Source organism: Myodes glareolus, chromosome 26, assembly GCF_982192425.1.
Source record: "Myodes glareolus chromosome 26, mMyoGla1.1, whole genome shotgun sequence".
NCBI lineage: Eukaryota > Metazoa > Chordata > Mammalia > Rodentia > Cricetidae > Myodes > Myodes glareolus.
This window is the reverse complement of record NC_142051.1, coordinates 36,798,129-36,814,110: the sequence shown is the minus strand read 5'-3', so window position 1 is coordinate 36,814,110 and position 15,982 is coordinate 36,798,129. Positions and strand designations below refer to the sequence as shown.

The following is a 15,982-nucleotide window of genomic DNA, read 5'->3' as shown; positions in this document are numbered from 1 at the left end:
CTGTGGGTATCCACCAGTCATCCACCCCACGCCTATCCTTGGGTATCCACCAACCATCCACCCCATGCCTCTCCTCACCCATCCAGGCAAACTTGGGAATGCAACAACACCCCTTTCCTCTGACCTGTGCCTCCTTTCGCTGTTTTCCTGCCTGGATGAAGGCATCATTTTTCTCCCAGGCACCTGATGCAAACCCCATGACAACGGAGCTCCTTCCATCCTCCTCCGCCCCCCTCCATGCCTAGTCAGAATAGAATCAAGTCCTGTGGCCTCCCTTTCCCCATCTCTCATGTCTGTTTCCTCTCTACTGTAGCTGCTCAACTGCAGGCCTCCGTTTCTATACAATCCAGGAGCAGGGGGGCTGGCTTCCATGTGACCTCCTTTGAACCTATTTCCCACAATGCCATAGTAGTCTTTGAAGAGGGCGAATAAGATCACTTGACTCTTTCCTGCTTGCATCGCTTTGCCTGGCTCCCCTCTGCTCCCCAGTTAAAGCTGGGCCCCTTCATCTTGCTCGCTGAGGTATTTTACTGCCTACTTCCTGCAACCTCGCTGACCTTTTGCCTTTCTGTAGTCCCTCAAAGGTGAATGCAAGCTACACACCACTGCAGTTTATAGCAACAGAGAAAGTAAAAATATTATCGATTACAAGCCCCACTTTATTTATCCCCTTGGACAGACCATAAACTCCTCTGACGAATCAGTAATCTCATTCATTTGTGTGTTCTCGGGACATTATGATGGCATTTATATCTTAGCACATGTTCAGTAAGTGTTTGCTGAACGGCTGGACGACTGGAGGACCAACTCAGCAACTGACGCATGGCATATCTACGCATACAGGAAACTAGTAGATAAATAGTAAGTGAAACAATTGCAACGTCCCAAAGATTGTGCTCCTTTCCTGTCCCAGAAACATGGACACGTGAGAAGCACAGCACCGTACACTCTTTACTTCCATTCTCATCTGTTTCTTTAAAGAACTGGCATGGGATGGGCTCTCTGGACACTGGGACTATGTGTTGCTCTCATTGGTTGAAAAATAAGGCTGCCTTGTCCTATGGCAAGGCAGGAAACAGCCAGGCAGGAAATCCAAGCAGAGATACGGAAGAAAAAAGGGCAGAGTCTGGGAGACACCATCCAGCCACCCAAGAAATAACATGCCAGAGCACATCGGTAAGCCACAGGTCATGTGGCAACACACAGATTAATAGAAGTGGGTTGATTTAAACGTAATAGGCCTGAGCCATCGGCTAAATATGCTGTAGGCAGTCTTGCAGCCAGTGGTTACCTGCCTACTGGGGCGTGGCCTCTTATACTATATATGCCAATGTAGAGCCTGCGTCCAGCCTCTTTTCCAGCTGTGGGATTCGGTTTCTGATCTCCATTCAAGCAGAGGATTTTGATTTGTGAGTCTACCCCTAAATAAACAACTGTCTATTCTCAGTTCTGAGCTAGTGTGGGATTTCTTTTAAGTGTCCCTCTTCATAAATATTTACAATTAATATTAAGCCTCAGAGTGGTTATTTTAAAAGCGGTTGAAGGATCGGGTGGGACAAAAAGTCCCCAATTACATGTTTGTTTAAGCATGATGATACAATTAGATTTGTTTGGGTTTAATTTATTTTATTTTTATCTGTGTGCAAGCACATACGTGAGTCTATGCCACATGTATGCAGACACTCACAGAGTACTGTGTTGGGGCTGTGCTGCCTGGAGCTGGAATCACAGCAGTTACGTGTGACACATGTGGGTGCTGGGAACCGATCGCATGGCCTCTGGGACCACACGAGCTCTCCTAACTGAGGAGCCACCTCTTCAGCCCCTCTATTTTTATCTTATTCTGTTGCTTCATTTCTAGAAGCTGCTCTGGCAGAAACGTTCTGGAAGCCTCTTCAGCAAGTAAGTCAAGGCGTGCCAGAGGCCTCACCAACTCTCTGACTACGCCAACAACTAACCACAGCACAGTCAGTAGGACCTTGTACACTGAAGAAGGAAATGGAAGCTACTGTCAAGAATCAAATCGGTAAAACAAACAGGCATAAAAGTTAAGAAAAAATGAGTTCCCCGGAAGGGAAAGACAGAAAAATGCATAAAATAGACTCTTCTCCTCAATTCTCCTTTCCTTTCCATCTCCCTCAGTTTATAAAGTTTTTTAAACCTATAAAAGTGTTTAATCATCTTTGCAGGACATTTACAAAATGATAAGTATCAAATGATTTATTTCCAAGTAAACCTGAAAAACAGATTTGGCTCACCCTGTGGGACACGACAGCGAACCTTATAGAAAACTGAGGTCCCAGTTCAAGCCGCGTCTCACCTGAAAGGATGAGTGTCTTCAGCAAGTCAGAGCTGCCTTCGAGATCGGCCAGGCTCTTGGGGGAAGCAGGGTCGATCGTGAGCTGCTTCCCAATGAAGTTCCGGCAAGTTATCTTAAAAAGATGAGGACAGAAGACACTTAGGCATGCGTAGTTTCAAGTCTGGCTGACTTGAAATGTTTGTCTCAGTCTCTGCCGAAAGAGATGAGAAGCAGTCCTACAAATCAAAGCTGGCTGGGCAGTACTCAGCCATGAGGACTTTGGGGAAAACACAGCTACATAATTTTTCTCATATTTCTCTTGTACACAGCAGCACAGCTGGGAGAACATTGGGGAAATTATATGCAGCAATTAGAATATGATTTTCTGATAGTCTATAAATTCGCTGATCTAAATATATATTCCATTATGTGAATTGAAGCACATTTCAAACACAGGCTTAGTTTCCAAAGGCAGATTTAGTTCCAGCCTACTCATAATTAATGCAATTTTAACTTCCCTGATGAAGTTTTTCAAAACTAATTGCTTCTATACTATTTGGACAAATTCTTGAACAGATGTTTGAGTTCTCAAATTATAAAATATGTGAAAACAGAGAAGTGTTTAGATGAAAGAAAATTCCTTTAAAGCGTCCAAGACCCTGTTCCCTCCATGTCTCTCCTCACAGCCCTTGGTCTAACCCCAACCAATCACTCAAGGCACAGCTGCCTCTCGGTTCAGGTCTGGTGAAAATGCTTCTTCAGTGTCCCTTGAGGCCTTTCCATAATGAGATGAAAACAGAGGCTGACAAGACGCAAACTCCTTCCTGCAATTTAACAAAACACACCAGGATGCCCCATCCTTTCCCCAGTTCCTTTAAATAAATCTTTATTGAACTCCAGTGTGTCACGCACTGTTTCACACTGAAGGGATGGTGTAGTGGCAGAGAACAAAACAAACAAAAATTTCTATTCTGAAGGACGATATCTCAGTGGGTTCCAAGAAGAAATACAATGCTAAGATACATCATGTAGCATGTTAAAGAGTTTTAGCTGCTATGGAGAAATAGCGCAAACAGACACATGGTTTTAAATACGGGAGAAAAGGGAAGGTTCAGCCAAGAGTATGAAAGGGGAGGGGAAGTCAGTGTGGGCATGTGAAGGGAAGCTCACATCGCGCTAAAGTAATAACAGATGCTGAGGTGACCCTGAGGTGAGAAGTCTCAAGGATAGCGTAGTTAACACCTGCAGTGACAGATGGGTATGGTCTAAGGCATCTGTAATCCCAACACTCAAGAGGCAGACCTGGAAGGACTGCTATAAAGTCAAGGCCAACCTAGTCTGCACAATGAGTTCCAAGCCAGCTGCAGCTGTACAGACCCTGTCTCACGGATATCCAAATAAGATTAAAGTTTAAAGATTTGCAGGAGAGCTGGGTGTGGTGGCACAGGCCTACAATCCCAGGACTCGGGAGTCAGTAGCAAGGGGCTCAGGAGTTCAAGGTCACCCTCTACTATGGGGCCAGTTATGGGTCATTCTTGAGCTATATGAGATCTTGTCCAAGACAAACAACAAAATACCCGCTGGGAAAGTACCGAGTGCTAGCCAATATCAAAGACATAAACTACACAGCAGAAACTAATGTGACAGATCTTACAATAATATTCTACAACAGGTCAGGGCCTTTGGGAAGGCAGACTCAGAGTGGGTCACAAACTCACACTTGTGCAATGAGTTAGTCAACTGGAAAATTTACATCACCCTTCCTCCATCTCTGTCAAGATTACCAAGGTTTCCACAAGCCTTGGACCGTTTCACTTTTGTGGACTTAGTGCTCCATTTAAAGTACATATTAAAATTAAATTTCATAAGTTGGTATAAGTACAAAAAGAAGTCATGGTAAAAATGAAAGCATTTTCCTTTGTCCTAAAAGTAACTTCTTTATTTGAAAAGGAATTCAAACATTAAACAGGCCCCTGAGAATGACTTTGGAATCTAGGTACTGTTCCCATTGCATCTAATGAGTGTGTCAGCCCTGACCTGGACCTGCGGATCTTGGGGAGAAGGCCTTAGCTTCTGCTTTGCTGTATCTGGGAAGTGCTTGAGCAAGGGCAAGTTGTCAATAATGTTTGTGGATCTGGATGGAGAATGGCCTCGTGAAAATACTGCTAATTCGGCTCCCAAATCCTTCCCTTTTATATGTGTTGCAGCTGCCTGAGAAACAGCCCGGCTCACCTTCTCTCTGTTGTCAGTCTCATATCTGCCACAAGCCTGTTGAGCGACATCGGGGCCATTGAACGCCTGTATCCTCAGGAGCAACTGGCGCTGTGCATACACCAACAACGGGGTCACCTGCTCTGTATACCGCTCACTGGGTGGTGATAAAGAACACATTAAAAAGTTAACTTGTGCTAAAAGACACCCCCCAAAGAAGCCTGTAACTTTGGTCGCCTTTGGAGCTGGACATACTGTGAAACAATGTTGAACTGAATGGCGAGAGACACCAGCGTCTCCCACTTCTCTACTTGGTACAGAACCTCCAGAGACTTTAACACAAAGTCACGGATCCATTTCAAATCGACCACATTGACATCGTCCAAAGGGTCCTCGAAAATCAAGCTGGAACCCCCATTTTCGTTCTTGATGTTCCCGTAGCAGCTGGGAATGCTGAAGTCGCCTTTCTCTTCGACTGGCTGCAGGAAGCACACGGAGATAAATTGCCCAGCTTACTGTCTCGCTACATAGACCTCGGGTAAACAAATGTGGTAATGCAACACAAGAAAGAACTGAGCACGAAGGGAAATTCACGCTACGGGATTCACAGCTTCGCAACGGGAGATGGCGCTGTGCGATACACCCTCGGCGACGATGGACATGTGCTGGCTTAGTGTGCGCTGTAATTCAGTGCAGCCACCAGACATGTGACAGCGCGGCTAAGGTTTTAATTTTGCCTGGTCTTCACTTTTTCACATTTTTAACTTATTTAGTGACAGCTAATATTTGTTAGACAGCAGTGGTGGAGGTCTGTTCTTGGTATGTATTAACATTTGATTTAAGTAAGAACATTAAGCCAATATGATAAAGCTTTTAGGAAAAACCATTTAGTTTGTACAAATAATCATCTTTCCTGGTATGTTGGGACCATTAACTGGATGTAGAATACTAAACCCAATTCCTTAATATAAAAGTCAGTTTTATGAAGGTGTCTTAGTTGGGGTCACTGTTGCTGTGATGAAACACCATAACCAAAAGCAAGTTGAGGAGGAAAGGGTTTACTTGGCTTACACTTCCACATCACTGAAGGATGTCAGGACAGGAACTCAAACAGGGCAGGAACCTAGAGGCAGGAGCTGATGCATGAGAGGCCACGGAGGGGGTGCTGCTTGTTCCCTGTGGCTTGCTCAGCCTGATTTCTTAATGGAAGCCAGGACAATGGCCCCACCCATGATGGAATCTGCTCTCCCCCACTGATCACTAATTGAGAAAATGCCCTACATACAGGCTTGCCTGCAGCCTGGTCTTATGGAAGCATTTTCTCAATGGAGGTTTTTTTCCTCAGATGACTATAGCTTGTGTCAAATTGACATCCAACTGTCTAGCACAACTGATCCCTTGCCAACTTGACACAGCAACATCACTATTAAGCCACATCCCTTCCTTTCTCCTCCATCCCCAACATCCCACATTAATTTCAGCATCACAATATAAAACTCTTTCCAATTTAAAATGCCCCACACGTCTTCTAAATAGAGACTTTTTAAAAACTCGGTCTCGTCTAAAATCCAGTCTTTTGCAAAATATAAAATCTACAGCTGCGCAGTCCTACAAAATCAAAAGTAAATTAAAGACTTTCTTACGCCAAGAGGGACGAACCAGGGCGCCGTCACAATCTGAGCGGAGCGAGAACAAAGTGCGGCTGCGTGGATAACTCGGCGTCCGACGTTTGGAATCCACTCGTCTTCCGGGCTCCTCCAGAGGACTTGAACAGCCGTTCATAGCACGGAAGGATCATCTTCTCGACGGCTGCTACTGCCCTTGGTGGTCGTCCCCTGGTACCGACAGCTCCAAAATGCTGGGGTCTCTTGCCGCAACTAGACTGTACTTTACCAATAGCCTCTCCTGGACTCTCTTCAAGGTGCTAAGCCTCAACTTCTCTGCATGACCCCTTTAATCCTAGACCATACACTCCTAATGAGCTTGCACCTTTACCGCTTCCTTGTCCCTCATAGCCCTGCTGTTCTTTGTGCTTTCAAACTCAGGGCAGCTTCAGAGACGCTCACCCACTGACAAGTTCGGCTGCCAGCATGAATGCAGCCTTGGCCCCTGGGGCACAGCTTCTGTGTGTGGACTCGGAGGAAACACTTCTCAGACGATTTCACCTCCCGGATGCTGGTCTCTTCTTAAACCCTGCTAATCTCTCAGCTCCTGCCACCTAACATCAGCTGTCCCAGTGAGCAAAGGTTTCCCTTTAGTTGTTCTGGTATCTTGGTAATCACAGCCAATTCTTCAGCCTCAGCTAACCAGAACCACAGAATCTTAGCTCAAAATAGGCAATGGCCCCATTGGGGTCAAAGTGACTCCAACTTAACCTCTGGAATTTCACAAGCAGGTCTCCATCATCTGTTTTTCTCTCAATATTCTTGTCTTCCAAGCTTCAACAGAACAAAACTCACCGAGCTTTGAACACTCAATGCCTTTTCTATACAAAAGTTCCAAAGTCTTGTCACAGTCTTCCCAAAAGTAATGTGATCAGGTCTGTCACAACAATACCCCTATTCTTGCACCCATTTCTGTCTTAGTTAGGGTTGCTATTGCTGTGATCTAACATCCACATCATCATTCAAGGTGGTGGGGACAGGAACCCAAACAGGGCAGGAACCTGGAGGGAGGAGCTGATGCAGAGGCCATGGAGGATGCTGCTTACTAGATTGCTCCACTTAACTTGCTCAGCTTGCTTTAATAGAGAACCCAGGACTACCAGCCCAGGGATGGCCCTTCCCCATCAATCACTAATTAAGAAAATACACTGCCTGTGTGCCTGCAACCTGGTCTTATAGAGGCATTTTCTCAACCAGGGTTCTCTCCTCTCAAATGATTATAGCCTGTGTCAAGTTGATATAAAACTAGTCAGCACGGGGGCTTTTCTCTAGAGGCCTGATTTGGGTGCAGAAAAGTTACAATTTTATCTACAATTGTGTGCTCATTTCCGTGAGTCCTGATGCATTTGTGTATTCCTCTAAAAGTTCCTGCAGCAAAGCAAAATGCATGAGGCCCATCTACGGGCCAGGCTATCGCTCAAATATACAGCAGAATGGGGTCAATTCATTCTGTCCTGGTGACTCACTGAGAGTAACCAGAGCCACAGGGGGAAGGCATGGACGAAGATGGAGGCTGAGCAAGAAGAATGTCTGGCTATGGAGGATCAGAGGGTGAAACGGTGCCGCAGCACGTACTGTCTGTGTGAGGTTCACACCTGACACGGTGCCAGCGTGTGGAACATACTCAAAGGAAACCGTGTTGTGAGTTATGAGTCCAGGTCCCAATCCACAACATCTGTGGTGGCGCACATGTATGTAGTCTGTGGTGGCGCACAGGTGTGTAAGCTCCTTCTCTCTAATCCCCGAGTGGAGGCCTCGGCACTCACCCTCCTCTTGCTGACCGGACCCACTCAGCCCTTTCTGGCTTTCCAGGCTTACACACTGCGTCAGGGAGGATGGAGGCTGAGGGAGCCCTCAGTGGTGAGCATATGTTCTAATACAGAGCACACTAAGAACAAAGCTGGGATTCTATCTCAGAGTATGCCATTCAACATCCATCTCTCCATTGACTCCAACCTGACGGTCAGGGCCAGGGGACATAATATGCTACCAGACAATACTGAGAAGCAGGCAGAGCTGACATGTCAGGACTGAAACAGAGCATTTGGAGGGCAAGGGTTTGGGTGTGGTCACAGTCTACAATTTTAAAGATTTTGTGTCATGTGTCATGTGCCATGTGCAATTCTTTAAAGTATTTATTAAAGACAATTTATAGCACCTAAAAAAGTAGGGAAATAAAACCCGTGCACTTTCTACAAGCTTCAGTAGCTTTCAAGCTTTAGGGTGTACCCAGTTAGCTCATTATTTTTAAATATATATCAGACATTACACTAATCGATCTATAAATATTTCAATATAATCTCTAAAGAGCGAGGGATTCGTTTTACAAAAACATAAACATAATGTTATAATCCTACTTTAAAAATAGAGAAAAATAAGGGCTGAGGAGATGGTGCAGTGGACAGAAGTGCACATCCCCCTCCTTCCCCCCGAGAATGAAGACATGAGTCTGAATCCACGGAACCCATAAAAACACCAGGGACAGCAGCATCTGTGCCCCAGGACAAGAGGAGAGGTGGCGTGGAAGCTTGTGGGCCAGCTAGCCTGGCACAAAGTGTAAAACAACAGAGACCTTGGGTCAAAGTCAGGAACAGGGATCAACATGTGAGGGAGTTTGTCCTCCTACCTCCTGATGCACGCTGGGGCACTCACACACCTGCAAACACACATGCATGTATGCACATCACACACACACATCATACACATAAAAAAAAACCAGCAAATTCCTTAAAATCCCCCTTCAATAACCACACTGAAAATGTTCCCATTTCTTGAAACGAGACCTGCACAGGCCCAAACACTGCACGCTGGGTATGGCTCAAGTCCTTTTTAGTCGATGATTTCATCTCCCTTTTTAAATTTTCATTTTGTTGCTGAAGAAACCATGTTGCTTCCTGGAGAGCTCCCGAGGGCTTGATGCTGTTGATTGCATTCCTAAGGCTTTCTCTGGAATGCTCCTCCGTCAGCGACATTTGTGGCAACTGTGAGGTCTGAACGCTTGATCTGATTAGTTTGGGAGTTTTTCTGACTGGTATACCCCAAGTCACTCTTCCTCTACTTAACTCATTCCCCCAAGAGCTGACAAATCTTGATCCTGTAAGTCCAACAGCCTTTCTTCATTTTCTACCTGAATACTGGCATTCAAGTTCCCCTCGACAGTGATTAGAGGCAGGATAACCCCACATGGCCCTGGTCCGCACTCTGGGTGCCAGCGGCTACCGCTTCCTTTAGGGTCCCTTTCAGTTCCACTGCCTACCTTGTCACCTTTTCAAGCTTGTGTGTGGTCTGCCTTCAGAGTCTCCATTTGTCCCACTGACAGGCTGCCTTCTTCGTGCCAATACCAGGTCTTACGGCTTGAACGAGCTTCAGTCGGGTGGTGGGTCCTGGAAGCCCCGTTTGTATGTACAGTGGTTGAGACTGAGTAGTCCCCTTAGTCTCTCTGCACCTGAGACACTAGGACAGAACTTGCCATTCAGCTAGCCCAGCCACCTGGCTTACTTCAGGGATTCCGTTGTTCACTTTCTAGGCATTGGATGGTTTGGCTTTTACCTGGCCCTGGGGATCCGAACGCCATGGGGATCTGAACACCAGTCTTCACACTTGCATGACAAGCACTCTGCCCACTGAACCATCTTTCCCGTCATAAGCTGTCTCTAAAGTCTGCTGATCGTCTTATTTGCTGTTTAGAATCCTACTGACTAAAGCTTTACTAGGCCTTGAAAGATCATGAAATTACACATTTGTACTTTGTTTCCTTTCCTATTTCAATGCCATAATGTTTCCAATGTGATTTATTCCATCTTTTCATGCTGGTATTTTCAATGATATATCTCTTCCATGTTTTTATTTTATTTTTTTTCCAGGCATTATTAGTGTTATAAAGCACCTGAATCTTTATTGGATATGTTTTCCTTTTTTGAAAATAGATATTTTTCTCACATACTATATCCTGATTATTGACATTTCCCCTCCCTCAACTCCTCCCAGTTCCTCCCTCTCCCCTCCCATCCAAATCCACCCCTTTTGTCTCTCATTTTTTTTTTAAAAAAAGGTTTATAAAGAATAATAATAAAATAAAATAAAACAAAAAATAACACAATGAAATTGAACAAAACAAACGAACAGAAAGGAAAAGGTCCAAGAGAAAGCACAAGAAATAGAGATTCACTGATTTGCACACTCAGGAAGCTCTTTAAACTATAAGTCATTCTATATACTCAAAGGAGATGTAGGGGTCAAAAAAGAGAGAATAAATATGTATTACTGTGTATAATGCATATAATATGTATGCATATATAAACATTTAAAATGATTAAATAAAATGAAAATTAGGAAAAGACCTAACATGACATTGTGAGACAAAGAACCTACAAAGATGTCACTGAGTTGGTTTTCAGTTCATTATCTAACGCTGGGCATGCAGCCTACCTAGCCTTCAGAGTAGTTTGTTTCCACACTGAGATTTCCTTGAAGGAAACTAAAATTTATCTGCAAGCGGCTATCAACTGAAGATAGCTTCTGGGTTGGTTAGGGGTGGGGCCTCTGCTCTCTTCTCCTTCCAGCTCTAGGACCCCACCTGGTGCAGACCTGTGCACGGGCCTCAAACTCTGTGTGTTATGTTTCTTAATGTTCAGACTGTTTCTTTATGAAGAAATAGATGTGTCTTTTTTCTACCCAAACAATCTGTGCCTTTTAATTATGCTGTTTAGCCAACTTACATTTAATATAGGTACAGCTATGACTGAGTTAGTTTTAGTAGTTGTCTTAGTCAGTGTTCTATTGCTGTGAAGAAACCCCATAACCATGACAACTCATATAAAGGAAAGCACATCACTGGGAGGACTTGCTTACAGTTTCAGAGGTTCAGTTCTTTATCAGCATGGCAGACATGGTGCTGGAGAAGAAGCTGAAAGTTCTACATCCAGGTCTGCAGGCAGCAGGAAAAGCAAAACTCTGGGCTTAGAATGGGCTTTTTAAAACCTCAAAGCCGATTCCCAGTGACACACCTCTTCCAACAAGACCACACTTCCTAATCCTTTCAAATAGTGCCACTCCCTATGAGCCCATTGGTGCCATTTTCATTTAAACCACGACAATACTTGATATTTGGTTTTCAGTTTGTCCTTTGTATGTTTTGCCATCTGCTCTTTCTCTCATTCCTCTGGGTTGGTTATTATTTAGTCTTACTTTATTAGCTTCTCAGCTATCTCTTTTTGTTGCTATCATCTACGCCATGGATTATAGAACACATTCTTAAATGATCATACCTCACTTAAAGTTAATATTGGAACACTCAGTTTAAAGAGTTTAATCTTATTTACAAGCTTTGTCTTTCGTGGTATTGTTATTAGATACTTTCCTTCAAAATGTTATAATGTTATAACTCAATGTGATTAGGAGTTTGCTAATTTTCAATATGTTTATGGTTTTGCATGTTGTATTGTTTCTATTTTATTCCCATAATCTAATAATGGTGTGATAGATTTTCAGCAGATACAAGTCTTAGCACCTGGAGAAATAGAATAGGGCCAGACAGACCACTGGGGAGAGAGGTAACCTGAGAGGCTTGGCTTCTGCGTGGATTAAATACACCAAAGTCAATTCATATAGGAGACGAAATTCAGTAAGGGTTTTTTTCTCTTCCCTTCAAACAAGCTGGATTTTCAGGCTAAGGTATTTTTAATTAACATTAATGCAAGTTATGTGCTGTGAACAAAATTATAATGAGAAGCAAATGAAAAACAGACAAACCAAATGGGAACACAAGAAAAATATCAATTTCTACTTATCCCAAGCTTCGCAATAAAAGATATTTTTAATTGGATACAATAAAAATAATTACCCAAGTGCCCTCACCTTGATGGAATTGGTGCTCTGCAGCTTTATTAACATGTCAATAAGTAGCTCTGCACCCAGGTTGAATGGTAGCACGCAGATGCAGAGAAAGCCGTCCTGGCTAATAGGAAAGGTTTTGTAGTTGTCCACGGCCTGCTTCAGTAGTATCTGCAGCTCCCGGACAAAGTTCCAGAATGCCCTACAGCAGTTTTGCAGTAAAGTCCAATAGCCACCACGATAAGCAAGAACCTAAGGCAAACATCACATTCAGTACCGCAGAGTTCCAAGCGTTATAGATGTCTGGGAAACTGACTTTTTATCTGCAAACATATATGTTAATGATTTAAAAAAAAGTAACTAAGACCATCTTATGTGCCACTCCCATTCTCGACAGTATGACATGCGCTGGTCTGAGTCCCTCAACCAGAGAGGCATGCACACAGCTGGTCTGAGTCCCTCAACCAGAGAGGCATGCACATGGCTGGTCTGAGTCCCTCAACCAGAGAGGCATGCATACGCTAGCCCTCCAGCCTGGGCTAACTTGCCCATGATCCTCAATCCACTAAGTAAAAAAGTAAGCTTTGCAAATTCATTGCCAGAATCCCCAAATCCCATTATTATAGGTGCTGTGGATACAGCAGTGAGCAAGGGCAACTGGTCTACCTTCCTGCTACTTCAGTTTACAAGAGAAGATCAACAGTAGGAAGATACACAAGCATGGGACTTCAGGGGGAAATCTATTTTATTTTAAATAAAGCAGGAGTCAGAGCGATGACTCAGCAGTTAAGGGCATGTAATGCTTTTCCAGGGGACCTGATGTGGGTTCCTACGTGCAACTCCAACTGCAGGGAATCCAATGCTTCGGGCCTCCTTGAGCATCTGTACCTCATGTGCACACACACACACACACACACACACACACACACAAACACACACTTACAGATAATAAAAAATAACTCACAAAACTAAAGCAGAAGTCAGAACTGGCAAGGAATGAGAGGTTATGGTAGCGAAGGGTCAGAAGATGCCTTTCTGAGCGGGAGGGGATGTGCAGGAACCTAAAGTAAGCAGGTTATGTGAGCGTGTGGAGGCAGAGAGGAACACAGAGGGCGAAGGGTGAAAGTGTGAGCTGGGGAGGAAGCAGACTGAGCGCCTTTGCAATGGGAGTGGGGGAGAAAAGGGAGCAAGGAGAGCTGAGCTCCATAGCCTGAGCAGGAGGTGTGGCTCCTCCCGCAGCCTGCAGCTATTAGACAGGAGCACAAGATTAATGTTCACCACCAAGGGGATGGCTGGGTTTCCTTGAACCCAAGTGGTATTTGTTTTGAAAGTATAGTGGTCCTCTTACCTTTCAAGACATTTCAAACATAGGACTTCCCTGCTATGATTAAAAAGAAACTAATTCCTTTATGGCTAATAATTTCAATCCTGAGTTTGTCTGTTAGTATTTTAAAAGCACAAGTGATGGCTGCAGAGATGGAGCAGGAGGGAAGAATGGTTTCTGGGTAAGCATGAGGACCTGGGTTCAAATCTCTAGGACCCACGTAAAGAGCCAGGCATGCCCACAGTAACAGGTACACTGTGCCTGTAACTATAGCACTGGGGGGACTGTTGGGGTTGCCAGAGGCAGGAGGGTCACTGGGGCTTGCTGGTTACCAGCTTAGCTCAAGGTATAGTGAGAGAGTCTATGACAGCACACAGCACTGAATGACAGAACAGTGCGGCACAGCAAATGTCCTCACCTGGCCTCTGTATACACACGCCTGCACCCACATGTGCACATATACCACATACACACATTCACATGCACACGCGCGCACACACACACACACGAGAGAGAGAGAGAGAGAGAGAGAGAGAGAGAAGCATTGACATACATGGAGATAAATGGCTGATAAAATTAGGAAGTTTCAGGAAGTTAAGACAAGGGCGGAGCTTTCACAGACTGCATCATCAATCTTCCTTGCGCTAGAGGAAAGAGAGAAGGTTATGGCACCCGCTGGTGAGGGCAACACTGGAGACACACTCAATGTTACCACAAAAGAATCCCCCTTCCTGCTTGCTGCAGGAAAGCAGTCAAGGCACACGCATCATCACAGGATCCTCACGGCAACAAGGGTCACCAAGGAGGTGCTGGATGCAAAGGTGACAGCTAGAAAGATGAGCCACACAGCCAGACAACACATAGCCAGCAAACCTCAACGATGGCTGAGGCAAAACCTAGCAAGGTGAAGGCTGTAGTAAGTGAACACATCTCACACATCTGGGTTTATAGGTGAACCTCACATCTGGTCCACTGCAGGAGCCAAGGAAAGGACTGCGTTACCATTGCTCTCCTGCAACATGAGAAGATTTTCATAAAATGATCCAGTCCCCAGTTCAGCGCTCGATCCTTCTCTCTGTCATTAATACAAATGCCTAGCTGGGATTCTGATTCAGAAATTGTATTTGGTTTTATCTTGGAAACATTATCTTCACTTTTTGAATTCCAAAACGCAGAAAAATCTTCAATATCTGCATTCCAAAAACAAATCACAACGCTGTCAAAAAACATTACCCAGAAAAAAAAAGATACCAAGCATAAAACACTCATTACATTCCAACAAAGATGGCGTATGTTGTAAAACCGTAACACATGACCATGTCACATAAACTTGGAGAAGGAATGGGACAATCAGAGACACAACCAAACCGGGGAGGGTTCTAGAGAAAGGGGCACTTCTCAGTTGGAGGTCGGCAGGCACGGCTCCCCGCCTGAGAAGAGCACCTTGGGCTAAGTTGGGGGCAAAGGGAGCAGGCAGTGAAAGGCGTGAACAGGGGTTAGGAAGCACTGTGACGGAGGCCCATGTCCTGCAGTCTTCCCGGTTGCCCCCAGGACCTGTGTGCTCTGGAGAGAGTAGCACCCTGGCCACTCATTCCTCTGCTGGGGTGACATCAATCAATCCCAAAGCGTTTTGCCTGCCACTTATCTCCCCTCCCATACAGTCACCAAACAGTTCAAGTCTAATGTCCTGTCTCTGTTGTAAGGAGGGGGCCGCTTGTTGGTTCCCAGCCACTCAGCCCCGAAATAATCACACAGGAACGGTATTAATTAAATCACTGTTGGGTCCCTTAGCTCTAGCTTCTTATTGGCTAACTCTTACATATTAATTTAACCCATTTCTATTAATCTGTGTGAGGCCATGAGGCTGTGGTTTACCAGCTAAAGTTCTGTCATCTGTCTCTGGCGGGGCTACATGGCGTCTCTCTAACTCTGCCCTTCTTTCTCCCAGCATACAGCCTAGCTTTCCCTGCCTAGTTCTGTTCTTCCCTGCCATAGGTTTAGAGCAGTTCTTTATTCATTCACCAATATGATATGTGAGTACAGATCTGCACCTAGAGGAATCAGAAGCATGTCGAATACCTCACTGTGAGCCAACACTACCAAGGCAATTTAATCAGCTACTGAGGACCCTGATCAGCAAGAAAGTCCACTGTGCTTAAATGACAGCATTAAGGGATCCGAGAGAGGGCTCAGCAGTCAGGAGCACTAACTGCTCTTCCAGAGAACCTGGGCTCAATTTTTAGCCCCACATGGAGGTTTACAATCACCTGCCACTCCAGTCCCGGGGGATGCAATCCCCTCTTTGGGCCGCCACTGGCATTATACATATGCATGGTGCACATACATACATGCAGCCAAAATACACATAAACTATTTTAATGCCAGAATAAAAATATGCATACATGAATTTTTAATAGTATCAAGATATTAGAAACACGTTTTTATTTGTGAAATATGTGGAAGTCAAGATAGAAAACCTGCTGGTTAAAAATAATATTCCAGGCTCTATCATCTTTACAGACAAGGGTTTAAAATCAACCAAATTTGACAGGCAAGAGTCAGTGCAGCGTCCAGATAGGAAGATCTCTATGCCTGTTGTGTCTCCGCAACACAAACTTGCAAACTTGACCCTGTAACAGAATATTATTTCAT

At 44.6% G+C, this 15,982-nt stretch overlaps 1 protein-coding gene across 2 annotated transcripts in view; it reads right to left on the bottom strand.

The window, feature by feature from the left end:
* The window catches only part of Cfap54 (cilia and flagella associated protein 54), a 270,869-nt gene that overhangs the window by 143,191 nt on the left and 111,696 nt on the right, over positions 1–15,982 (bottom strand). For both annotated transcript variants that reach the window (XR_015736721.1, XM_087901949.1), the window contains exons 35-39: positions 14,333–14,520; positions 12,031–12,258; positions 4,766–4,989; positions 4,532–4,667; positions 2,321–2,432 (exon numbers count right to left, since the gene is read on the bottom strand). Coding sequence is in view for 1 of the 2 variants with exons in the window: in XM_087901949.1 (XP_087758075.1) it covers positions 2,321–2,432; positions 4,532–4,667; positions 4,766–4,989; positions 12,031–12,258; positions 14,333–14,520 (888 nt within the window). In the remaining variant the exon portion in view is untranslated. The remainder of the gene's footprint in view (positions 1–2,320; positions 2,433–4,531; positions 4,668–4,765; positions 4,990–12,030; positions 12,259–14,332; positions 14,521–15,982) is intronic.